Here is a 25,401-nt window from a genome sequence, read left to right on the forward strand (position 1 = left end):
TGTTTTTCTGTTTTTCGATCCTTTTTTTTTTTTTTTTTTTTTTTGATTGTCTTTGGATGTACTTGAAACCAGCCAACAAACAAACACACACACACTATATAAATGCACTGTGCTAAAAGTAGTGGTAATTAAAAACATATCTATTCATCTTTTTTGCTGCTACTCTGTGTGTATGTGTTTATTAAAAAAAAAAAAAAAAATACCACAGATTTTACCACTACCCAAGCACGCCAACATTTTTTTTTTTTTTTTTTGATGTCTTCGTTGTTGTTTTTGTTTTTGTCGCTGCTGTTTTTGGTGCTTTAGATACATGTTTTTTTTTTTCTTTCGTTTTTCTCAATTTTCGACAAACAACAACAACAACAACAACATTTATTATCTTCCAATGATATTTTTGTGTGCGTGTTTTTCTTTATTATTATTACTGGAATCCATGTTTGCAAAGTAACAGAAAATATATTTAATTTTTGGGCCCAGAATATTATTTTTGGTTTGTTTTTTTTTGTTTTGCTTGATCTGATAAATAATATGATGATTTTATGTTGGTGGATGGTGAAATGTTTTTGATTTTTGATTTCTATTTTTTGATTCTGTTCGTTTCTTCCATTTATGAAGAAAGCAAATATCATCATCATCATTATCCACATTTACATCAACTAACAACCAAAATTTAATTGTTTTGTTTTGGTCTTTTTTTGTTGTTGTTGTTGAAAAATCCATCATTTTATTTTCATCGATTAAATGGATAAGATTGGCTGCAAGTGTGTTGTGTCTTATCATTTATAGTGTGTTTAAAGTGATTTTTTTTTTTTTTTTTTTTTTTTTGGTGGGTAGAAATAGAATTGATAAATTGGACACCAAGGCAACCAATACAAATATCAATTTCTTGTTGTTATTGTTTTCAATGAATAATATTTTGCAAAAAAAAATCACATCACAATAGTGATGATGAGGCAGTAGCCATAGAGAAATTTGATTTTTCATTAATTTTCTGCCATCAATAATCATCATCATCATTAGAGCTGCCCTAATCGATCGATATTCGTTCGTTTGTTTTTGTTTTTGTTTTTTTTTGCTCATTTGTAGATTGATGTAAACAGAAGAAGAAGAAAAATTTCTTTATTTTTTTCTGTGTCTTCGAACAAAGTAAGTAATAATGTTTTTTATGATGATGATTATGTCAATGTAAAATTATTGATTGAAAATGGACATTTTCATTTCGAGGAAACTTTCTCATCAACATTTACTTTACTTTTTTTTTGGCTATTTTTTTCTCGAAAAGTTTCTCCAATAACAAAAAAAATGATTATAAAAAAATAACAAGTGTGTGTGAGAATGTATGGCGAGAGAGAGAGAGAGAGAGAGAGAGAGAGAGAGAGAGAGAGAGAGAGAGAGAGAGAGAGAGAGAGAGAGGAAAAACACGTAGCATCCAAACATATTTACATCATCATCTATTGGAGAAAAAATGACAAGAATTGAGAAAGTTTTTCTATAATTTTTATTTTGAAGGTTAAACAACAACAACAACATGGCTTAATTTGTTGTTTAGTGCAATCTTTGTATTTTAAGAAAAGAAAAGGAAAAATAATGAAAATACTTATTTTTAAAAAACATTAAATGATGAGGAAATCTATTAAACATTTCGATTGATAATTTTGACAATAAAAAGGGTTAAGGTCTGTTTTTTTTTGTTGTTATTAGAAAAAATAGGGGGTGTTAAATCAAATGATAACCTGTTGTTGTTGTTGTTGTTTTGCATCATTTTAAAATGTGACACGTGTCATTTTGTTTTCCTGATGAAAAACAACAACAACAACAAATTGATTGTTTTGGATTAGTGAAAAAAGAATTTTTGATGCTATTTTTATCCCGAGAAAATCTTTGTTGTTGTTTATATGGGAAAATTATTTTAAAAATCGTCAAGGTGATGTGTGTGTGTTGATAACAATCGCAAGAAAAAATTGTTTATTTTTTCATCAAAATGTTGTTGATTTTGTCCGAAACACGCAGACAACAAAATCAGATTTTTTTTCCTGATTTAAAATCTCATAATGTTTTTTTGGTTTGATTGATTGATTGAATTCTCTCTTATTGATTCACTGAATAGATTAGGTTAACCTTGCTATTTTCCTGTTGATTATTTCAAATTTTTTAAACAAAATTTTTTTCTTACTTTTTTTCTGAAAAAAACAGGGTGTCTTTCGTAATAAATTTTCGTTTTCGTTTCATCCGGTGAATGAATGTTTGTTTCAAGCAATTTGAAAATTCACAAAATTCAAATTTTGTTTGTTTGGTGACCCGGTGTTTTTTTTCTTCTATTTCCACCAACCAAAGATCATTTTTCGCTGCCAAAAATGTGAAATTTTTAAAGAAAAAAAAAATGTCTTCAATGAATTTAGAAATAACGACCGCAACAACGACGATCGCTACAAACATCCATAATAATAAAGAATCATCCGCATCAATTTCATTTGGCAATAGTAATAACGCAATGAATATGATACAAACATCATCATCCACAGCAGCAGCAGCATCTGCTGTAGCAAATTCATCTGCGATTTCGGATTCCATTAGTGGTCAACAGCAGCAACAACAATTGAATCAATTAAATATGAATAATAATTATGAATTTTCACCAATGATATTTCGTTCAATGTCTGATGCATCAGCAATACGTCGTAATCAATTAATGAATCCATCATCGTCGACATTATATAACCGTCAACAGCAGCAGCAGCAATTGAATAATTTATATGGACCATCATGGTCAAATGTTGAACAACAACAACAACAATATTCACATTTAGATTTAATGACAATAATAAGTCCAGAGAATTTATTATCAACTGGATTATCATCAGCAGCATCAACGAAATTATCAACTGGATCACGTATGATGTCATTAATGAATAGAAATTCATTTTTACAACAACAACAAGACTGTGATCAAATGTTTAATAATAATAGTAATATGAATGGATTCACATCATCAACAACATCAACATCATCATTATCATCACCAACAGCGTTAGCATCATCATCATCATCAACAACAACATCGACTATATCTACATCAACAACCACAACTACCGGAACAACAATTAATGGACAATTAAGATTAATAAATAATAAAACAACCGATGATGATGATTATGATTTAAATATTGTATTTGATGAAATTGGTGCCTTACAACATAAAGGTTTAAATGAACCAGAAGATGATAATTCAACAGCACCATTACAATTATTATCACCATCACAACAACAATCATCATTAACAACAACTATATCGACAGCAATGGCTACTACTACCACCATTATTAATGATCAACAACCAAAAAAACAATTAACACAGATTGAAATTGATGGAAAAATTTATAAATATGATTCAGATTTATATGATCCTTCGGATATAACATTATCAAATGAAAAATATTCAATGAATGCACGGTAAGTTTGGTTTTTTTTGGATTTTTAAATTTGGAAAAAATTTAAAGAGAGAGATGAGATGTTTGTTCCTTTTCCTGTATGAAAGTTTTGAATAATAACAAGAATAATTTCCTGGGAAATTTCTCTGGAAACTTTTTTTTCATCAATTTTTATTTATTTTACTCTTTCTGTATCTCCTGTTCTTTTGGATTTTTCTCTCTCGCTCCTTATTTTCTTCTTTTTTTTTGCTGAATCAAAATTTTCTCTTTGATTTTTTTTTCATTCGGTTGTTTTGGCAACAAAATAAAAAAAACAGTCGACAGAAAGTGTTTGTTTTTTTTTTTAATTTGCTGAATGATGGTGGGCACAGTTTTTATAGATCAGTTGTTGTTGTTGTTGTTGTGATGATTGTTGGCAGTGTATTTGCGAAGTTTGATAATGTTTTTGAAGAAATTTGAAACGATTTTTCGAAAACAATCCAGAATTATGAATGGATCTCGGTGTTAAAATGATGTTAATGATGATTGAAATTTTTTAATTTTAATCAATCATGATGACTACTGTTTCGGCTTCGGCTGCTGTTAACACTTCACACCATCATCATCATCAATATGGTGGTGGTGGCGGTGGTGGTTTAACACGTAATCATCATCATAATCATCAAACAATGACTTTTGGTATGATCAATAATAGCCATCGGAATAATTCATCAAAAATGTCCACCGCTATTCATCAATCATCATCCGCATCATCTTCGTCTTCGTCTTCGTCATCATCTGCGTCTTCGACATCAAGTCGAAATTCACCGATTATAAATCATGGATCATTGTCACCACCAAAGACAAAATCAACATTATCATCAATTGATTCGATAATGAATGGTAATTTTTATGATAATCATAATTATCATCATCATCAACAGCAACAACAACAACGAAATCGTTTATCATCAAATAGTGGTAAAATGATGATAATGTCTTTATCATCATCATCAACAACAACAACAACAACTGAAAAATTGTCACATTATAAGTGAGTATGGAGAAAATGATGTTGCGGGTTAGATGAGGAGGTTATCGTTCATGTCCAATGTTTACATTCATTTGTGGAACTGGTTTGAATCTTCTTCGTTGATTTTATCCAATGTGTGTAATATAAGTGTTTGGGAGGAATCAGGAAAAGGAATGGAAAAAAAGGATGCTGATTGAGTTTTTTTTTTGTTTAAAATTTACTAATTTATAATGATTATTTAATCGTTGTTTTTTTCTTTTAAATTTTTAGTTATTTACGTGATTTTCGTTGTGAACAATGTCCATTATTTTTACAACATAAATGTACACAACATAAACCATTTACTTGTTTTCATTGGCATTTTGCTAATCAACGTAGACGACGACCATTACGTAAACGTGATGGTACATTTAATTATTCACCGGATAATTATTGTACTAAATATGATGATACAACCGGTATTTGTCCTGATGGTGATGAGTAAGTGTTATTTTTGTTATTTTCTTTTCTTTAATTAATTGTCCAGTTTCATTTTTGGTCAAATTTCGATATGCTCCAATGACATTTTCTTAAAAAGAAAATTTTCAGAAAGATTTTTCCTTGGAACATTTCCCAGATTAGAGTTTTTTTTGATTAAAATATTAGCTTCAAGGCTTCCGGATTTTGTTTATTTTTTTTCTAAATTGACATTAATAGCATCAAATATTGGAAAAAAAATCAGGAATCTATACCCTTGTGTTTGGGTGTAAAAATAGCATAGAGAAATTTTCCGGAAATAATTTCCTATTAGATATATTTCTTTGCTTGATGTTGATTATCAAAATACCAATTCAAGAAACCGTTGTTGTTGTTGTTTAGCCTAGTTTATTGAACTTTTCTCATTGAATTTCTCCTTTTTTGTGTATGTCTAACATATATTTCAACACACACACTTCAGGTGAATGAATTGTCATTCATTTTACCTGTGTGTTTGTGTTTTTGGAGAAAGAGAAACTGATTTGCTAAGAAAAAACAAACAAGATATCCTTGCTTTCTCTTTTACGTAAAAAACTCACTTTCATTCCGGATGTTTTTTTAATGTTTTTCAAGCAAAAAAAAACCGATATGATTATTCACAATGTGGTCTATTCTCCGCTTTAGAGAAAATGTAATTTTTTTTTTTGTTTTTATTCATCCAATTCACTCAGTGAAAAAAACTGGGACAATTCGGACAAATATTATTTTTTCCATCCTGTTTACTGTCCGGTAATTTTTTTTCTATTTTGATCAAAAAAAAAACTATTTCGACCATATGAGATGATTAGATTGGTTTGTCGATTTAGTTTTCGTTTGGTTGCCTTATTTTTTTATTTTTGATTGTTATTATTTTCCCATCATTATCAAAAATGAAAAATCTTATGTCGATGGGAATGTGATTTGCATTTTTTTTTTTTGATAATTATTTTGGAATGTTCTCAGCAAACATCTGTCCAGTAGTTTAAAATTTTTTTGGTTTTTGTTTTTCAATTAAACACTTTTTTTAACCTGATTTTTCTTCATAATTGGATTGTAATTGATTTTAGTTTAGTTTTGTGTACAATAGAGAGGAGTAACCAGGTGTTTTTTTTTTTTTTTTTGTTTAAAAATTTCTATTAGCAAACATTCTGGAACTAATAAACAGCTGAAATAATAATAATAAAAAAAAATATCGTTTTAGTTTAATGATCGGGTTGAATCAGTTTTTTCATTGATTGAATCATTTTGTTTTCCTTGAATATAAACCATCTGCTATAATGTTTTTCTGGACAATTTTTTACAGCTATTTTTTTCTTCTCAAAAAATCGGATTAAAATTTAACAATGTTTTTTCTTCAATTTAGTTGTCCTTGTTTACATCGTACAGCCGGTGATACTGAACGTCGTTATCATTTACGTTATTATAAAACTGGTATGTGTGTTTATGAAACAGATGAACGTGGTTATTGTGTTAAAAATGGTGCACATTGTGCATTTGCACATGGATCACATGATTTACGTATGGCTGTATTTGATATACGTGAACAACAACAACAACAACAAACCGGTACTAATTCAAATAACGGTATAGGCAATATTCATTGTGATAATGGTGTTGGTATTAATGGTGTTAATCAAAATGATTTAATTAATAATGGTGATCATTTAATGAATGGATGTACCGGTGTTAATTGTTGTCAAACATCATCAACAACAACAACATCATCATCATCAACACAACATATGTTTGATAAAGATCGTAATGCAATACATGAAGATCCACGTTGGCAAAATACAGCATTTGTATTGGCTTATTATAAAACGGAATCATGTAAAAGACCACCACGTGTTTGTCGACAAGGGTAAGTTGGTTTGATTTGGTTTCATTTTTACCTTTGGAAATCGCTCTTTATTATTAACCCTTGACTGCACAAATGGTCATTTAGATTTTTATGGGGCAATTTTAGTCAGAATTTTGAATATAGGTTGTTGTTTGATGTTGATCGATCCAGAAATGGTCATATCGATGATGATTTGCAAGCTAAAAATATGTTTAGTTGACCAAGATTTGAATTAAAATGAAATAAATAGACTATATTTGCATTTTGCATGTTTCAATCTTTTTTTTTCGAAAACCAAACCTATCATTAAATTTGATTGAAATTTATTTATTTCCACACCACACCGCACACATCTTTATTAAATTTTCTTTCCACACAAACACCTACACCAGGCAGGATGATGATGTTTTTCTGGGATGTTTTCATAATTTTTTTGTTATATGGGTCATTCACCATCACCATCATCATAATAAGATTGAAATACGAAATCTGCGAAATCTAAAAAATCTGTTTTTGTAAAACTTTTCGGTTTTCAAAAAGGATTTTGATTTGAGAAAATTTTTTTCAGTTTTTTTTTGATTGTCCTTGAATTTCATTTCAATCCAATCCACCCACATGTGTGTATTTGGTTTTTTGTTTTTTTTTCTGATTCTTTACATCCAAACAAACAAAAAAAAACAAGACGAAAAACAGAAATTTCTTTTTCTTCTTTTCAATTGAAATCTTATGATGATAATTTTCTGTTTATTTTTTTCTACTAAATACATATGGTGTGTGTGTTTTAGTTAGTTAGTTACTTTGGTTGATTGGTTGTGAAATTCAATCTTAAATCCTTTTTGCTTCTTGTGTAGCATTCAATTTATTCATTGGGTGTATGTATGAAAGAAAAAATCAATGAATTTCAGATACAGATACAGATCATCATCATTTTATTTTAAGTTGTTGTTTTTGATTTTGTTTTTTTTGGGCGTCAATATTGTGTTTAACCAAAACCAAAATAACAACAACAACTTAAAAATGATTATCATATGACATTATGTTGATAATTATGTTGTTTTGCTTTGGTTTGTTTGTTATGTTTAGTTTAGTTTTTTATTAGTATTTTTATTTTGATGTTGATGATTGGCTTCAATGTTTTTTCTTGTTTTTTGGTTGTTGTCTAAATTTGTTCAAATTTGTTTGTTATATCATCATCATCATCAACAACAAAACAATCGAATCGAATGATGGATTCTTTAAAATAAAAATACGCATTACGCATGCGTATTTTTGACCTTGAATTTTTTTTTTCTTGATTTGAAAATTGAATCGATAATCAAAAAAAAAAAATGAAGAAAATTCTGTGCAATATTCTTCTTTTTTCGTGGAATTCAAGAATAGCAGTTTTTTTATGGTTCGAAAACAATTTTAGCTGGGTTTTTTTTACGATTGTACCGAAAAAAAACAACAAAACCAAATGAGAAAAAAGATGAAGAGGGTATCGAACGCTCGAATTATATATATAGGATGATATCATATATGACAGCACACACACAGGATAGTCAAAAAAATGTAGAAATAGAAAACCCAAAGGAAACATTCGATTCGAATCATTGAAATGAATATTTTGGTTTTACTTTTACTTACTTTTTTTTGAATGATTTGGTACCGCTAGTGACCTTCAACCATTAAATTGTGTTATTTTTTATTCGATAATAATAACAAAAATTACGTAATGATGAAGGTCATGGTCATTCCACCACTACCCTTCATCATTTTTAAGCATTGGTAACCAACTAACCCTGAAAAATGATGGCCAGATTTGTTTTTTTGAAGAAACAAAACAAACGATGTTTTGTTTCGGTGATTTATATATAGCGAATCATCATATCGATAAACATATATAGCAGTAGTTTAGTGTCTGTATTTTTGTTTATGTTTTGTGTTAGTGATGATTATGGTTGTGTCCTTGAATTGAATTGATAATGATAATGGTGATGGTGATGGTGGTGTTCGTGACTTTTAGGAATTTGAAAATTGTCCAAAAAAAACAAACGAAACGGGAAAGAAAAATTTAAATTTCTAGGATATTTTTGATTGGATTTTAATTATTTGGGAAATTTTCTAGAAAATTTTTATTTGTTTTCATTGGAAATTTGTCTGGAATTTTTATTTAAAAAAAAAAAATATTTGTAATTGGAAAAAATTATAAATTAGGATGGATAATGATAAAAATATTTTTTGTAATTATCTAATTAATTAATTTTTAAAAACATTTATTTTTTTATTTTTATTCAAAAATTTAAAAAAATTTCCTAGCTATGCATGTCCACAATATCATAATAATAAAGATCGTCGTCGATCACCAAAAAAATTTAAATATCGTTCAACACCATGTCCATCAGTGAAACAAGGTGATGAATGGGGTGATCCAAATAATTGTGAAAATCAAGATGATTGTATTTATTGTCATACACGTACTGAACAACAATTTCATCCAGAAATTTATAAAAGTACAAAATGTAATGATATACAACAATCTGGACATTGTCCACGTGGTCCATTCTGTGCATTTGCACATTCAGAAAATTCTGGTAAATTTTGTTTTATTAGATATTAGATATTCTGGCAATAAATGAATCTTTGTTTTTTTCCCATAGATGAAATTAATATGGCCAAAGAATTTGCAACAAATCCGAATACAGAACTGCCACCACCATCTAATAATAATAATACGATAGGATCAACAGCAACAACAACAACATCGACAACAACAACAACACAAACATGTAATAAATCCAATATAAATCATCAACATAATCATCATCCACATAGCCAACAACATCATCAATCACATCATCATCATAATCAAAATAATAATAATACATCACCAATGGAAATTGTCCGTGCTAATTCTTATAGTCGTGGTTCATCATCATCATCATCATCAATAACAGCATCAGCAACATCAGCAGCAGCAGTAAATAATTCATCAATGATAATTGCATCATCATTACCTGAACATGTTGAATTTGGTGGTTATGATTTGAATGCTCAACAACAACAGCTACGTCAAATGGTAATTTCTATTTTTGAATTTTCTAATCATTATTTAAATTGAATATTTTTCGAATAGGCTCAAAATGAACTTCAAGCCAATAATAATTCTCAACAGAATAATAATAATAATAATATTCTTGGACCAATTGCACGTCCAAGATCATTTTCAACATCGAATACAACAAAAACATCATCATCATCATTATTGGCAAATTGGTTGGATAGTAAAAATAGTCTTTTACAACATCAAAAAGCTGCTGCTGCTTTAATGAATAAAAATGTTCAACAACAACAGCAACAGCAGCAGCAATCATTATTTTCAACAGCATCATCTTGTTCATCTTTATTTTCAGGATCAAATGTTGTTACAGAACAACAACCTGTTTTACAGAATGGCGGTGGTGGTGGTAATATTACGGGACCATTTTCAACAAATTCTTTATATGAACCACAACAACAATCGAGTACTGCATTTGATTCAATGTTAAATAATCATGATCTCAGCAGTTTTGATGAGCTTGATAATTTTGTTACAAAAACGGCTAATGTTATTGATAATTGTCATTTAACATCATCATCAACATCATCATCATCGGCATTAAGACGTGGTTCATATTCATTTAATGAATCTGAACCTATTAATATACCACGTATAACTAATAATAATAATAATGATATACATCATCGTTCAACATCAGCTTCTGGTTTTAATTTATCACCTCCGAATCATCAACAACAATTAAATGCGGCAGCTGCAGCAGCAATAGCTGCTGCTGCTGCTTCACCAATTGGATCAACATTTTTAGCTAGCCGACAACAATCATTACCGAATAATCATCAATCATTATTTGATCAATATGCTGTTGCAGCTAATTTAAATAATGTTAATGGTACTACGAATGCAACAACCAATCAACAACAATCACAATCAAATGTTGTTGCAATATCAGCAGCAATTATGGAAATGCAGCGATTAAAAGAAGAAAATAATGCTGCGAAAAATCGTATCGTTGAATCACAGGAAACTATACAACAAGTTTTACAGGTAATGTCTTGAATGGTGATGATTTTTTTCAAAAAAAAAAAAATGTTATTAATTTTGTCATTTGATTTTTGGACAGTGGTGCCATTTACAATTGAACGAAGCACAAAAACGTGAAAAATTGGCGGAAAAACGACGTGAAGAAGCTTTATCAATGCTTAATATGAGAGAAAAAGAATTGGAAATATATCGTACAAATGAATCAAATTCATTCCAAAAACGTTTGCAAGATCTCTCAACAATGTCTCAAACACAATTATTACAATTGAAACAAAAATTATCACAAGATTTATCCTGCATTGAAGAGGTAATTATTCACTTTATTTGAATTCAAATTTTTTTCAAACGTTTTTGTTTTTGGTTCTTAGGCATTAAAAACAACTTCGGCCGCCGGAAATATTTTAAATAATTAAAAAAATGAAGAGCTTCTTCCCTGCTTCCTGAATATGTTTATCAGATGAAATCATCATACAGAAACAAAAAAAAACATCCTTCCTTTTTTTCAACAACAATTAGCATGTGTGTGGGTGGTGAATTTTTGTTTTTCAACCTGATAATCTCATCATTAGTTTTTTTTTTGTTACTTTTGCTTATCATCATCATCATCATCAGAAACTTCCAACTTTTTTTTTTTTTTTTGTTTACATAACATGTCTTTGACGTTCCATTTTGTTTTCTATGATTCGATTCAAAAACAAACAGACAAACAGAAACAGAAAAAACTCTTTTTATCCATTGAATTTTTTTTCATTCTTTTTTTTGAAATCATGTTTTTTTTTACACAACGACGATAGATATTGATAGCATAGCATAGATTTGGATAGACACAGCAAGTTAAGTGAGAGAAAAATCTTCATCAAAAAAAAAATTTAAAAAATTCTTCTCGTCATCATCATTATAATGTAATAATAATAATAATAATGATTTTGTTTTTTATTAATTACAAATCGATTCGATTGATCGATTCGATTATTAGCAAATTACAGTTATAGGTTTATTGAATAATAATAATAATAATAATAATAATTTTTTTTTCTTTTTGGTCAAGATTTATATATTAATGATCAGGCGCATTGTTGTTGTTGTTGTTAACCCTTTTTCCTTCGAAGAAATTATGGATGTTATCGAATTAATTTAGAAAAATTTTTTTACACACAAAAACAAACAGACAAAGAATTTACAAGCTGTAACAAGTTTTTTTTAATTTTACTTTTTTTTCTTCATTAATTAATTTTCAAAACAGACAAGCAAACACAGACAACCTTAATTTCAATCAAATTTTTTTTAAATTGTGGCCTTGTCCTTGTTTTTTTACAACTTTTATCCATTAAAAATGGCAAAACAAACAAACGAAAAAGTTTTGTTTTTTAGTTTAGATTTTTTCTTCTAAATCTCACACCATATTCTAATCGAATCTATCTGAATTCTTGCTGTTGATAATTCACAGACACACACACCACTTATACATTTTAGATTTGTTTTTTTTTTGTTTTTAGACGTTGAAAAATCTTTTCGGAAAAATCATTTTTGAATCAAAAAAACTTCAGGAAACTTTTCTACCTTTTTTTTAAAATTAATTAATTCAATAATATTGATGTAAACACGAAAAAGAGTTTATTTTTTAAAAAATTAATAATTTTAGTTGATTTTGTTCGTTAACGACAAACACCCCCATCGATCCATCCATCCACCCACACACACAACAAGAAATCATTACATAATGTTGCAGCGACCATTTTTTTCTACAAATATAGGAATCTTTTATTTCTTTTTCTGTTCTGTTTTTTTTTTATTATTTGCTACCTTTATGTTTATCGAAATGTGCTAATGATATGTGTAAACAAAACAACTATTTTGACAACAACAACAACAACAACCCGAACTATTTCGACAGCAACAATATATATCCGGCATAAAAATAAATTGCGTCTGTTTTTTTTAATTGATAAAGATTATTATTATTATTATTATTATTAACATTATTATAATTTTAATTATAAATATTGATCATTATAATTTGATTAAAAATTTTAAATAAAATTTTTTTTTTGTTATAAAAAAATTAATTTTTTGTTGTTGTTATTTTTATATTTGGTAGCGAATTGATGAAGTGAACAATATACTTTTGATTGTTCGGTTAGTTTTTATTTTCGGTTAAATTGTTTTGTTTTGTTGTGAATCGTATTTTTCTTGATCATTATTATCTTCGTTTTCATCTGAATCAATCCTCAACGATCGTTGTCGATAGCCTTTCTTTTTTCTACGACGTGTTTCTCGTACAACATTCCACAATGATTCGCTAGAATTTTCACTTTTTTCAGAACGTTGTTGTGTACTCACTCGAATGATTGCCAAAATGATCATTATTATGATTATTATCAATGTAATATGTAGGAAAAAATCTACGAAAAACACAATGAAAATGAATTGATCACCATCATTATCAATGATACATACTTTCATTACTTAATTGAAAAAAACTTGTCGATGCCATTTGGTATGAAAAGCAAAACAAAACAAAATTTTATCAAAATTTTCATTTTTTATTTCAATTTCATTCGAATTCGAATCATTATGAGCTTTCTGTGATTGACAGTAGATGGCGTTCGATTAGTTTGTTTGCTCCACGTGTTTCATTTGAGCAAGAATTTTTCATCCGAAAAGAAAAATATTAATTAAATCAACAAAAACAAGGAAAACAAAACAATGGAATATATTCCGATGAATCAGGAAACACCAACAAAAATGTAAGTTTCTTTTTGGTTTTAAAAAAATTTGATAATCATTAAATTTCATCATTTATACAATCTTTGAAAGACTTTGTTGTGAATGTGGAACATTAATCGATCCAAATCCATCGAATACATGTATATCATGTTTACGTTCAAAAATCGATATCACCGAAGGTATACCGAAAGAAATGATTGTTTATTTTTGTAAAAAATGTGAACGTTATCAACAAGCAATGGGACAATGGATAGTTGCCGAACTGGAATCACGTGAATTAATGTCATTATTGTTGAAAAAATTGAAGAATCTGAATCGTGTACATTTGGTGGATGCAAATTTTATATGGACTGAACCACATTCAAAACGTTTAAAAATCAAACTAACCGTACAGAAAGAAGTTCAAGGTGGTGCAATTCTACAACAAATATTCATTGTTGAATATTCAGTTCATTCATCAATGTGTGATCAATGTCATCGTATTGAAGCAAAAGATTTTTGGAAAGCAGTCGTTCAAGTACGACAAAAAGTAACACATAAAAAAACATTTTATTATCTGGAACAATTATTATTGAAATATAAAGCACATGACCGATGTGTTAATGTTAAACAAATACATGAAGGTATCGATTTTTTCTATGATAAACGTGATGATGCAAAAAAATTGGTTGATTTTCTTCAATCAATGGTCCCGTGTCGTTATACAACATCCAAACAATTAATATCACATGATACACATAATAATACTTATAATTATAAATATACATTTGCTGTTGAAATTGTACCAATATGTAAAGATGATGTTGTTTGTTTGCCATTAGCAACAGCAAGACAATTGGGTAATATTGGCCAGATTTGTGTTGTATTACGTGTAACCAATTTGATTACTGTAATCGATCCATTTACATTGAATGGTAAGTTTTTTCGTTTTGTTTTTTCGTTTGTTTTATTTTGACTTTTTTTTCATTGAAAGTTGCCGAAATGAATGCTACCACTTATTTTCGGGCACCATTTCGTTCAATTTGTTATTCAAATAAATTGATTGAATATACCATTATGGAAATGGATATGATTGCAAATGCTAATAATGGTGGTGGTGGTGGTGCCAACTTTCGCCAATCACAAAAGGTCAGTCAATGTTTAATGTTTTCTCACCTTTCATCATTGTTTTGTTTTTTCATTGCAGCATGAATTAGCCGATGCATATTTGGTAAAATCATCCGAAATTGGCAGTTCAGCACAGATACATACACGTACACATCTTGGACATCTTTTACATCCAGGTGATTTAATTCTTGGTTTCGATCTTAGTACAGCAAATTTAAATGAACCAAATTGGGAACTATATGAACAATCACATCAAGATAAAATACCGGATGTTATTATTGTTAAAAAATATTATGGTGATCGTAATGAACGTAAAAGACGTCGTCGTTGGCGTTTAAGAAAATTTCTAAACGATACTGAAACTGCTAGCCAAATAAGTTCGAATAATAATAATAATCGTATGGATGATGATTATATTGAATTTATGGAAGATCTTGAAGAAGATGATATTATTAGACGTCATATTAATATTTATAAAGATAAACGTAAAATTGATTCGGAAATGGCAGTTGAAAATTATGATGATGTTCCGGAAATTTCTTTACAAGAAATGTTAGATGATTTAAATATTGGTGATTGAAAGAAATTATATGTTTATTTTATATGTTGCTTTAAATCGATAATCAATAAATTTTATTATTTTGATTGATTGATTTTTGTTTTTGTTTTTTGACAAGCTTTCAAATTCATTTTTATGAAGTAACGTCATATATGACCGACAAATAATATCGATATCCGATTTGATTCGATTATGTATACAATTACTGTTCATAAACGACATGATCGTAATTTGTACTTTCAGGGATTTTTTTTTTGATGGATAATGGTAATCACCTCTTAAGCAAGTGCTGAATGCAACGATGAATAATATCGATGTTAATGTTGTTGTTGTTGGACACGCATTTCATCAATTCGCAAATTAAAATCATCTATACGATGTTTAATTGACTTAAATAGCCAAAATAATCAATTTTGACAACGATGATGATGAACTGAAAATGGCTACAAGCTTCAAAAAGCTGACCTAGTTTTTTGTTTTATTGCAACGTTTGTTTCATTTAAGATCTACAACAGAAAAATCTGTTCAAAATCTAATATGAAACATTTGTTTTTTGAGCTATTTTCTCTCCAACAAAAAAAGCATTTTCTTTCGTCTCAAAATAAATTCATGTTTCATGGACATCATCAAATTAATTCATCTCGAAAAATCTGAAAACACACACACAGCTGAACATTTTTGGATTTTCTAATCACCAAAGAAAATGGAAAAAAATATCGAAAAAACATCGAAATTGATAATGTAATAACAGCAGAGTGCTTCGGAAAAAAATGAAACCCAGAAAAAATCAATCAAATCAAAATGTTCATCACTCCAAGTATGGAGAAAGAGTGAAGAAATTGAACTTATCTGATCTACATTTTTTTTCTCCATTTCCAGTGTGTGTTCAATAAGCACTTATCCATCACAACAACAGCCGAAAAAATAAAAATGTAAATCTTTTTAAAATCAACAATCAGAGGAACCTACACGATGATCATTATGAGTTTTTATTATGATCATCACGGCTGTGGTCATCTTCTAATTCATATTTTGGCCAACCACAACAACAACATCATTATTATGATGATCCATTGGTCAACCTTATCATCATTATCATTTGGAAAAGTTTTCCTGATGAAAAGTTTTATCATCATCAATATGATGGACTTTTGAATATAAATTTTTTGTCTGCTTTTGTTTTTCTGTTTTTGTTGTTGTTGTTTCGCTGTCTTCCTGTATGATGCTCACATTTTTCATTTTCATTTTTCATTTTTTTCGTTTGAATTATTACTTATGATGTTCGATTGTTCTGTTTGTAATAATCTCTCACCGTTTAAAATCCCCATATTATCATCATCAACAAACGTTTTCAAAATTTCCTATCTTATCATTCTTTCAACTGAAAATATGATGATCATATGATATTTCGATGTTCTAGTCTTCTTTTTGGCAAATGATTTCGAAACCAAAAATTTGTTGGTCATTTTCATCACCATCACCACCATGATAATAATGATGATAATAACCAAGGTAAGTTTTAAATGTTTTTCTCCTTCTTCTTCCACTTTTTTTTGACAAACTTTTTTGCACGTGTATGGTGCATTGAATTAGTCACTTCTGTCATCCAGAAATATGAATGCAGCAACTTTGCATTTTAATTATCAAAATGACCGTTCAAAAGTAAGTAAGTGAAAGGAAAAGTAAGTAAAAGTTGTCGCTTTTTCAATTTGATGATAGAAACACACAGGTAGAAAAATGAAAATGATTAGACAATCACATAATGATGATTGATGATGATGGCGATGGTTTTTTTGTTTTGTTTGTTTTTTCCAATTGGAAATTCGATAACCTAAAAACCAATTAAAGTATAATTCATTCAATTCAATTCAATCGAAAATGAAATCGAATCACCATCATGATAATGTTAAACTGAATTTGTTATTGACATTGAAAAATCATCATCATCGTAGTCGTCGACATCGTTTCAATTGTCAATTTTTTTTTGTTGTTGTCCAGAATCCAATTCGATCATCACATAAAATTGCAAGCAATTTTATGTGTCATAAATCAAGTTGTTGCAATTTTTGTAAAACAAAAACAAAACTTTTTCACATCATTTTGAGAATCGTTTTGTTTTGTTTTGGGATTTGTTTTCTTCTTCAAAATAATTAAATGTTTTTTTTCACGATTCCTTCCACTTTGCATAGAGTGTTGTTCCAGAAGACCTTGAATTGGCAAACATCCATTTTCGTTTTTTGTTTTTGTTTGCTTTTTTTCGTTTCAAATTAACATTATTATCATTTAATTTTATCTTTTTTGGTGATGAATAAAGATTATTCTCATTTTTTTGGATAAAGATGATTCTCAACGATGTGTTTTGTGGTCTTGAAAAAATTATTTATCTCTATTTATGCCTAAACAGAAAAAAAGAAAGAAATTGCCCATTTCTTTCACACTTTTTTTTTGACATTAGCCATTCATCTTGGATGAAGAAGAAGTGATGTTCAGAGTTTTGAAGCGAAAAAAACATTTTCAAGGTGTGTGTGTGTGTTATATGTTTGTTATTGTAGAACTGATGGAACCGAACTAACCCAAAAAAACTTAATCTAATTTTCGGATGAAATTGCGTGACAATTACGATGATGATAATGATGATGATTCATAAAATAATTTCATAATCATAATTACAATGACCGTAATAATGAATGAATGAATCAATCAAGAATCAAACAGAAAAGAAAAGAAAAAATAAATAAGGATAATGTCCATTTAATTAGTTAGTTAGTTAGTTAGTAGCCGAAAAAACAAAACAGAAAAACTACAATTAAAAGTTAAAAGCTAAAAGAAAATACAATGTTTGGTTGACCATTGCACATTACACAGAAATGGGAACATCATTCATTTTCATTTTTTTTGTCCATCATCATCATCATCATTAATATCATCATTCCATTTGGACATTTCTCTTCACTTTCTTCATTATTGCTCATATAATGAGTCCAAACTTTGATGATAATGATGATACTTTTTTTCACGTATCCATCGTCGACACATAAAATGGACATTGGTCTTTGATGATAATGATTTTTTTCTTCTGTGCATGTTTTGAAATTGGCAGCCAAAAGCTTTCAATTCAATAGTCAACCAGGTTTGTTGCTTTTCGTCCAAAGAATCGTTTTTCTCTCTTGTCATTTGTATTTGGTTGGCTGGTCAGTTGGTCAGTTAGTTTTTTTTCTCTTCGTTTTGTTTTCAATCAATCAATCAACCTGCTTAACCAACATTTTCCAAAAACTAAAACTATCCGCCGCCCATTTCGTTGTTTTGTTTTTTTTTCACTGCTACTTCTGTGTGTACATTGATGCTGTCACACGGCTTTGTCGATTTCAATTTCGATTTCAATTTTGTTTTTTCTAAATTCAATTTAAAACCAAACATTTTTTTTCATCAATATTGAATAAAAACTTATTCTGTTATTTCTTGTTTTTGGTTTGTTTCACTTTTTGAATTTTGTTTCTTGGTGAAATCTTCATCATCAATGACCGTCCAACTTTTTTCTCTCGGCTACACTACAGTCAATGAATTGAATCTTCAATGACACGTTATGCAAATTTGTTTGTTTCTTTGTTGTTTTAAGTAATAAAATTTTTCAGTTTTTTGTGTTTTGTTTTTGTTTTGTTTCAACTCTTTTGACAACGATGGACATTTGATTGCCGAACAAGAATTTTTTTCTTTTTGAAAATGATAATGATTTCAGTGTGAACTCGAAAAGATTCAGTGGATTGAAAAATGTAAAACATTTTTTTTTTTTTTTTTTTGTTGAATTTCGTAATTTGAATAAATTTTTCTGTCAAAAAGGAAAATTTCCCGGTAAGTTTGTTTCTGGTAAAACTTTTTTCCATTTACGATTCATTAATTCAGAAATGTGTGTAAATGTTCAAACAACAACAACAACAATTTCGTCAAAAACTTTATTTTTCCTGTCAAAAAAAAAATCAATTTTAAAATTTTTGTTTTTCAAGTGTTATTTGTCGCTGACCCCAAAAAAAAACTATAGCAAATATTGATTTTTGGTTGTTTGCTTGAAAAAAATTTTTTAAATCCAATTTTCGCTTGACCACAACCGGTGCTAAAATATTCAACAGCAAAAAATTTGTTTTTAAATCGGAAATTTAAATTTTTTTAAAAAGTGAAATTTTTTCCCCTGAAATAAATAAAAAACATCATTAAAACCTTAATGTTGACCTTGATGTTTTTGTTTTTCCTTTTTCTCTCTCTGTGTGTGTACAACCATTGTTTTCCTATCGATGATGATCGTTTGTTTTGCATCATCATCAATGATGAAACACTAGCTAGCAAAACAAACAACCAAAGCAAATGATCATTATCCATTACACACACACACTGACTATTTGATTATATAAGTGTGTGTGTGGAAGAAACAAAACATTCATCAATTCTTCTTTTTTACCTGCAAAAAAAAACATCATTATTTTTGGGATTTTTACGATTTTTGGGTGGTGTTTGAAAATGGTTGGTGATTCATCCATCCATCATTGATTAGATTGATTGATCAGGGTTGAAAACAAGGGTAACAAACAGAATCTTTTTGTCAAATCGGAAACTTTAAGGGAATTTTTTTCGCACAAAAGTAAAAAAATATGCAAATTTCGATTTTATTTAAAGGTTTTTTTTCACTTTCTCTCTATGTCCACATTGATTAATTAATTCTGAACACGATTTTTGGTGCAAATGAAAAACTGGAAAATGTAAAACTGAAAAAAAACTTTGTTTAATCCATCGATCGATTGATTTCAAAAAAAATCAAAGAGAATCCTCATTGAATTCTATGTTTGTTTGTGTTGATAATTAATTAATTTGTTTTTTTGTTTCTTTCGATTCGACTATTTCCACACACAGAGAGAGAGAGGTATTTTCAATGTCGTTTTAATCGATTTTTCTTTTCGTTCTCGTCTTCCAAATAAAAAAACTAAAATCGATTGAATTTTTTTTTCAAATTCACGATTTTTTTCGTTTTGCAAAATCAAATTTTGGACAAATTTTCATAGAAAATTATTCATCATCATTGGTGCAACGATGATACTTGATAAAAACAAAAATCAAAAACAACCGAATCGCTTCGTAATAATTGCAATTATTCCATTAAATCAATGTTTCGTAAAAACAAAACAAACAAATAATTGCCATGAAAGAATCTTTTGAAAGGGAAATTGAAGCAGAGAAGAACAGAAGCTAAATCAGTTGTCCATCTCTTTTTTTCTGCATGTTTGTCTCCAGTGATGAACGTTATCGATATTATGATAGTGTAATATCATCATTGATGAGTAACAAACAAAACATCAACAACAGTTAGTAAGTGTAGAATGAATGAATAAAATGGTTTAAAAAGCATCGATAATATGATTATAATCAAAAAACCAAATCAAACGGAGAGAGAGAGAGAGAGAGAGAGAGAGAGAGAGAGAGAGAGAAAGACAGTGCAAACCAATTGTTGAAGATAACAACAACAACAATCGATTGTTTCGTTCATTTCATTTTCATTATATTCGTTCCTGTTGATGTTTTTTTTGTTGTTGTTGTTCGCCACCACCATTATTATCATCAAAATCAAAAAATCGATGGACATGGATGATGATAATGTCCTCAAGAAATGAATTTCTTTTCATTCTAATTTCAAATGACATCCAAATGATGATGATGAGGATAATAATTGACAATTGTCCATAATGAATGAATGAATGAATCGTTGATCTGTTTCTCTTGTTTTTGTTTTCCATCGATTTCATTATTTTCTCGCAATTAATTTAGACATTTTTTTATGCAAATGTCCTTCATTATTTTCTTTTTTGTTTTCGAATTGATTGATTGATTGATCCATCATCAATTCAAATTTTGTATCATTTCAAAATGTAAATCATTATCATCACTGACAACAGCGACAAAGATCCGTCTATTTTTAGATCAATTTGTCAATTTGATTCTCATTTTTTGCTTTGTTTTTTTTTAATTTCATTTTAGATTCAATTCATCATTTAGAGACAACTTTCTTCCTTCCTTCCTTTCATCTGAATTTTTTTTCGGTTCATTTGAAAAATCTGTCCGAACATGATTCATCTGTCATCATCATCAACGATTTATCGATTGATGAATCGATTAATTTCGATCATCATTTCGATTAATATTATCATTTTATTTATGAATGATTTTCTTCTATTCGATCATCATCATCTTCGTTTATTACTGTCCAATGCACAATGTAAGTTTTTTGAAAAAAAAATTTCTTTTGTTTTTTGTTTGTTCATTATAAAAAAGCAGCTATAAACACATCACCATTATTTGATTATTAAGAAGCTTGAATTTTATTATTTATTGATCAATCATTAAGATTCGATTGTCATTATTATTATTATACAATCGATATAATCGATAATGATACAATCGATTGTATGGATGAATTCTTCCAAAAGATTATTTTGATGATGGACATATCAAAATCAATAAAGTTTTTCTCTGTTTTTACATACATTATTTAGGTCATTTGATTAATGCATGCATGTTTTTTGTCCAAATCTGAAGCTCTCACTCCAATCTGTCAATCAATTGATTGATTTTTCAATCAAAAAATCAGTTTTTTCATTGTTTTTTTTCAATCAGAACAATAATTTTTTGTTTTTTGATTCAGAAAAATCACAAATAGAGTTGATGCAGCAGTGTTAAATGAAAAAAAAGAACTTGAAAAGAAAATCTCTAATGTAAATATTTACTTTTGACATCCCTATTCAAATTCATTAATGATGATAGAATTTTCACAAAAGAAAATGTTAGTAAAAAAAATAATCCTGGATGGGTTTTTCACAATTTCAATGTTATTATTTTTGAATGTCAATGAAAACATTGAAAACATATTCCCCTATATGTTCTTTTAATGATAATGTTTTTGAATATTTATGGCCTTGATGAACCTATGTATGCACGTCTTTTTTTTTGTTTTTTTTGGTTGCCATAGTTTCAAATAAACATTTTTTTTATTGATCACATCGATTGATTGAATTGATCATCATCAGTCATAGTAAAAAAAAGCAAGAAGGATGCTTGTTGTAGTTGTTTGCCCTCAGGCTATTAAAAACTATCATTCAAAACCATTCAATAGATTAATGTCATTGTTATGAATGATATTTTCGAGCTAGAAATCAAACAGAAAAAAAAACAAAACAAATCTAATAATAATAATAATTACTATTTGATGATTGGAAAAATTTTGATTGATCAGTTTGTCGTTTTTTTTTGTTTGGGATTTCTATTTTTCAATGTTTTTTCTTATGGATGATAGATTTTGGGGATGTTTTGCCCATTGGCTATATGATTTTGCATGTTTTTTTCCTATTTGAAAATTCTTTCAAATTTAATTTAATTTTTTTCTGTTTCTTCTTTTTTCTTTGTTCGTTTTCAAGTACGTACAAGAATCTGTGTACCACAATCAGTATATGATGATTGTAATCAAATGGCCGATAATATACCGGGATTATTTTCCTGTATAAATGCTAGAGATAAATTTGAATGTATGCGTTTATTGGATCGTGATGAAGCTGATATTGTTAATCTAGATGCTGAAGAAATTTATATGGCTGGACGTCTTTATAATCTTGAACCATTTGTACGAGAAGAATATAATGGTAATAATTATCTACAACGTACAGCTGTTTTAGTACGTAGAGATGTTAAAATACATTCATTGATTGATTTGAAAAATAAACGTGCATGTCTTGGTCCTTATAATGATCTTTATCGATGGAATATACCGTTAGGAATATTATCATATTATGAAACAATGGTACCAGATTGTCGATCAGAATTACAAACAGTGGAAAAATTTTTCCTTGAAGCATGTGCTGCTGGTAATTGGTCAACAGATTTATTTTTGGATGAACAACTTAAACGAAAACATCGTCGTTTATGTTCACTTTGTCGTGATAATGTTTATGGTTTATGTTCAGAACAGGATAGTTTTGCCGGTCCTGATGGTTCAATTAAATGTATGACTGAAGGTTTAGGTGAAATTGCATTCACTACAATTGAAATGGCTGTTGATTATTTTGCACAACGTACAATCATGTCATCAATGTATGAATTTTTATGTATGGATGGTACTAGAATGGCTATTACATCACGTGGTTGTCATTGGGCTAAACATCCAACCAATGCATTTGTAATACGTTCCGGTAGAGGTTTGTGTTTGTTTGTCTTTGAATGTTGAAATCTTTTAATCTAATGATAATCCTTTTTCATTTTTAGATCGAAATAAAGATATTTATTTTCGTACATTACAAATGGTTTATAATCGTTTTAGTAAATTACGACCAAGTTGGTTTGATAAATCATTTGTATCATCATTAAATGTTACACAATTAATACAATTATTTCCATCAAATCCAAATAATGGACCAATGAGATATGATCATTATTTAGAATTTTTCATACCATCTATCGAAAAACAAATGCAAGGTTGTCCAAAAAGAAATATAACATTTTGTTTAAGTAAAGAAGGTGAACTAAGTAAATGTCAAAAATTACAAAAAGCTGCATTTTCACGAAGAATTCATCCACCGATCCGGTGTTATCAAGCTGATTCCGAAGAAACATGTATTCGCTTGATAAACGAACGTAAAGCTGATTTAATGATACTTTCACCTGATCGTTTTTATTATGGTGCCAGGTAAGGAAATTTGTTTAACATTTCAATCTCATTTATTCTCTCTTTCCCATTGCTTAATTAGATATCAATCATTACAAGCATTAGCCAAAATCGAAAGTAATGATCCACAATATTCAGTAGCTGTTGTACGATCAAATTCTGATTTATCAATGTTATCACAAATGAAACATAAACGTTCATGTCATAGTGGATTTGGACATCTAGCTAGTTGGACAATACCAATCGGTTCATTGATACGTGATGAATTAGTTGAACCAACTAGTTGTAATCGTGCACAAATTATTGTTGATTATTTTAGTGCAAGTTGTGTACCAGGTGCAGCTGATGCACGTATTAATCCAAATGGTACTGGTGTTAAACAACTTTGTTCACAATGTATTGGTGATGAACGTGGTCATCATCATTGTGATCTAGATTTTGGTGAAAGATTTAGTGGTGAAGATGGTGCTATCAGATGTTTGGTTGAAGGACGTGGTGATGTTGCATTTGTTTCACATGATACAATTCTTCGTTTAACAAATTCCAGATTTCCAACCAATTGGGCAAAAGATTTAAAAAGTTCAGATTTTCGTCTGCTTTGTCGTATACCAAAAGATTTATTCGATCCACGTACTGGTGGTACATTACGTGGTAATAGTATTGATGATGTTAATGATTTTGTTAATAATAATAATAATGGTGGTAATGGCGTTGGTAGTATTGGTGTTGGTCGTACATTATTACATGCAACCATATATGATTATAATCGTTGTCATATACAAGCAATACCTGATTCAATAATAGCAACATCAATATTTACACCATACGATATACGATTGGATGCAATGTACATTCTGAATCAATTAAGTGAAACATTTTTCGGCAAATATAAAACATCATTTTTAATTGCCGGTATGTTTCGTAATCGTTCGGATATAATGTTTTCGGATCGTGCACAAAAAATTCAATTATTTCGTCCGGATATTAGTCTTGAAGAAACATTAGGTGATTTTTTACCTTATCTTGAAAGTAATGATTTAATTACATGTGGTTGTATTTCGGAAAATTTATCATTCATATTGATTATTTTTACAACATTATTGTATTATATTCTTTTATATTAAAAAAATTGTTAATTACGTCATTATTTCGAAGGCCATTTTAGTGATTTACATTTTTTTATTTCATTCACACAACAACAACAGTACACACGCACAATAATTCAATGTAACTAAAACACATACAGGTAATTTCTATATACACAAATGCATCCAACTCATCATGGTAATGGATCATCATCATCAAATTTTAAGTTTTTGTTTCTTATACAAGCTTATTTTTCTCTTTTTTTTCTAAATTAAAAATGCATTATTAATGGATTACAATAAAAAAATACATAGAATTTTATCAACTGTTAAATCTGTTTATATATTCAAAAAAAGCATCACTGGAAAATTTGT

At 28.7% G+C, this 25,401-nt stretch overlaps 3 protein-coding genes and 1 long non-coding RNA gene across 7 annotated transcripts; 3 read left to right on the forward strand and 1 right to left on the reverse strand.

The window, feature by feature from the left end:
- The first annotated feature begins 861 nt into the window (after positions 1-861).
- unk (RING finger protein unk) lies at positions 862-12,629 on the forward strand. 2 transcript variants are annotated; one of them, XM_075823699.1, is made up of 9 exons: positions 862-1,146; positions 2,194-3,450; positions 4,711-4,920; positions 6,299-6,796; positions 9,074-9,348; positions 9,415-9,833; positions 9,891-10,859; positions 10,936-11,163; positions 11,225-12,629. In XM_075823699.1, exons 2-9 carry the CDS (start codon positions 2,237-2,239, stop codon positions 11,267-11,269), a joined length of 3,858 nt encoding a protein of 1,285 aa, XP_075679814.1. In that variant the 5' UTR covers positions 862-1,146; positions 2,194-2,236; the 3' UTR covers positions 11,270-12,629. The 2 variants fall into 2 exon arrangements, with proteins under 2 accessions (XP_075679814.1, XP_075679815.1); XM_075823700.1 differs by lacking the exons at positions 862-1,146; positions 2,194-3,450 and adding an exon at positions 3,968-4,461.
- On the reverse strand, positions 12,279-13,427 carry LOC142645976 (uncharacterized). The gene is made up of 2 exons (XR_012846988.1): positions 13,314-13,427; positions 12,279-13,258 (listed from the first exon to the last, which is right to left on the reverse strand). It is a non-coding gene; the product is annotated as an uncharacterized LOC142645976 (long non-coding RNA).
- Positions 13,428-13,460: 33 nt separating this feature from the next.
- On the forward strand, positions 13,461-15,339 carry Nmd3 (60S ribosomal export protein NMD3). The gene is made up of 4 exons (XM_027339607.2): positions 13,461-13,603; positions 13,674-14,497; positions 14,557-14,711; positions 14,770-15,339. The coding sequence occupies exons 1-4, from the start codon at positions 13,563-13,565 to the stop codon at positions 15,268-15,270; spliced, it is 1,521 nt and encodes a 506-aa protein (XP_027195408.2). The 5' UTR covers positions 13,461-13,562; the 3' UTR covers positions 15,271-15,339.
- A 3,317-nt stretch (positions 15,340-18,656) lies between these two features.
- LOC113789995 (transferrin-like) lies at positions 18,657-25,360 on the forward strand. Of its 3 annotated transcripts, XM_075823703.1 has the most exons (5): positions 18,657-19,098; positions 21,268-21,505; positions 22,701-23,474; positions 23,542-23,962; positions 24,024-25,360. In XM_075823703.1, exons 2-5 carry the CDS (start codon positions 21,355-21,357, stop codon positions 25,063-25,065), a joined length of 2,388 nt encoding a protein of 795 aa, XP_075679818.1. In that variant the 5' UTR covers positions 18,657-19,098; positions 21,268-21,354; the 3' UTR covers positions 25,066-25,360. The 3 variants fall into 3 exon arrangements, with proteins under 3 accessions (XP_075679818.1, XP_075679820.1, XP_075679819.1); XM_075823705.1 differs by lacking the exons at positions 18,657-19,098; positions 21,268-21,505 and adding an exon at positions 21,872-22,001; XM_075823704.1 differs by lacking the exons at positions 18,657-19,098; positions 21,268-21,505 and adding an exon at positions 22,182-22,215.
- Positions 25,361-25,401: the final 41 nt, after the last annotated feature.

This window comes from Dermatophagoides pteronyssinus, unplaced genomic scaffold (assembly GCF_027571235.1).
Source record: "Dermatophagoides pteronyssinus isolate colony J.1.1.1.1 unplaced genomic scaffold, Derpt_VIB-CSIC_2022.12 sq0034, whole genome shotgun sequence".
Taxonomy (NCBI): Eukaryota; Metazoa; Arthropoda; class Arachnida; order Sarcoptiformes; family Pyroglyphidae; genus Dermatophagoides; species Dermatophagoides pteronyssinus.

What these genes read in the sequence shown, in the direction of transcription:
- Nmd3 (XM_027339607.2), top strand. Translation starts at nt 13,563, where the DNA reads ATGGAATATATTCCGATGAATCAGGAAACACCAACAAAAAT. An exon ending in CAGGAAACACCAACAAAAAT is followed by an intron (nt 13,604 to 13,673) that starts GTAAGTTTCTTT and finishes AATCTTTGAAAG; the next exon opens with ACTTTGTTGTGAATGTGGAA. An exon ending in ACTTTCGCCAATCACAAAAG is followed by an intron (nt 14,712 to 14,769) that starts GTCAGTCAATGT and finishes TTTTCATTGCAG; the next exon opens with CATGAATTAGCCGATGCATA.
- LOC113789995 (XM_075823703.1), top strand. Translation starts at nt 21,355, where the DNA reads ATGATTCATCTGTCATCATCATCAACGATTTATCGATTGATGAATCGA. An exon ending in TGTAATACGTTCCGGTAGAG is followed by an intron (nt 23,475 to 23,541) that starts GTTTGTGTTTGT and finishes TTTCATTTTTAG; the next exon opens with ATCGAAATAAAGATATTTAT. An exon ending in CGTTTTTATTATGGTGCCAG is followed by an intron (nt 23,963 to 24,023) that starts GTAAGGAAATTT and finishes TTGCTTAATTAG; the next exon opens with ATATCAATCATTACAAGCAT.
- unk (XM_075823699.1), top strand. Translation starts at nt 2,237, where the DNA reads ATGAATGTTTGTTTCAAGCAATTTGAAAATTCACAAAATTCAAATTTT. An exon ending in CCACGTGTTTGTCGACAAGG is followed by an intron (nt 6,797 to 9,073) that starts GTAAGTTGGTTT and finishes AAAATTTCCTAG; the next exon opens with CTATGCATGTCCACAATATC. An exon ending in CTATACAACAAGTTTTACAG is followed by an intron (nt 10,860 to 10,935) that starts GTAATGTCTTGA and finishes ATTTTTGGACAG; the next exon opens with TGGTGCCATTTACAATTGAA.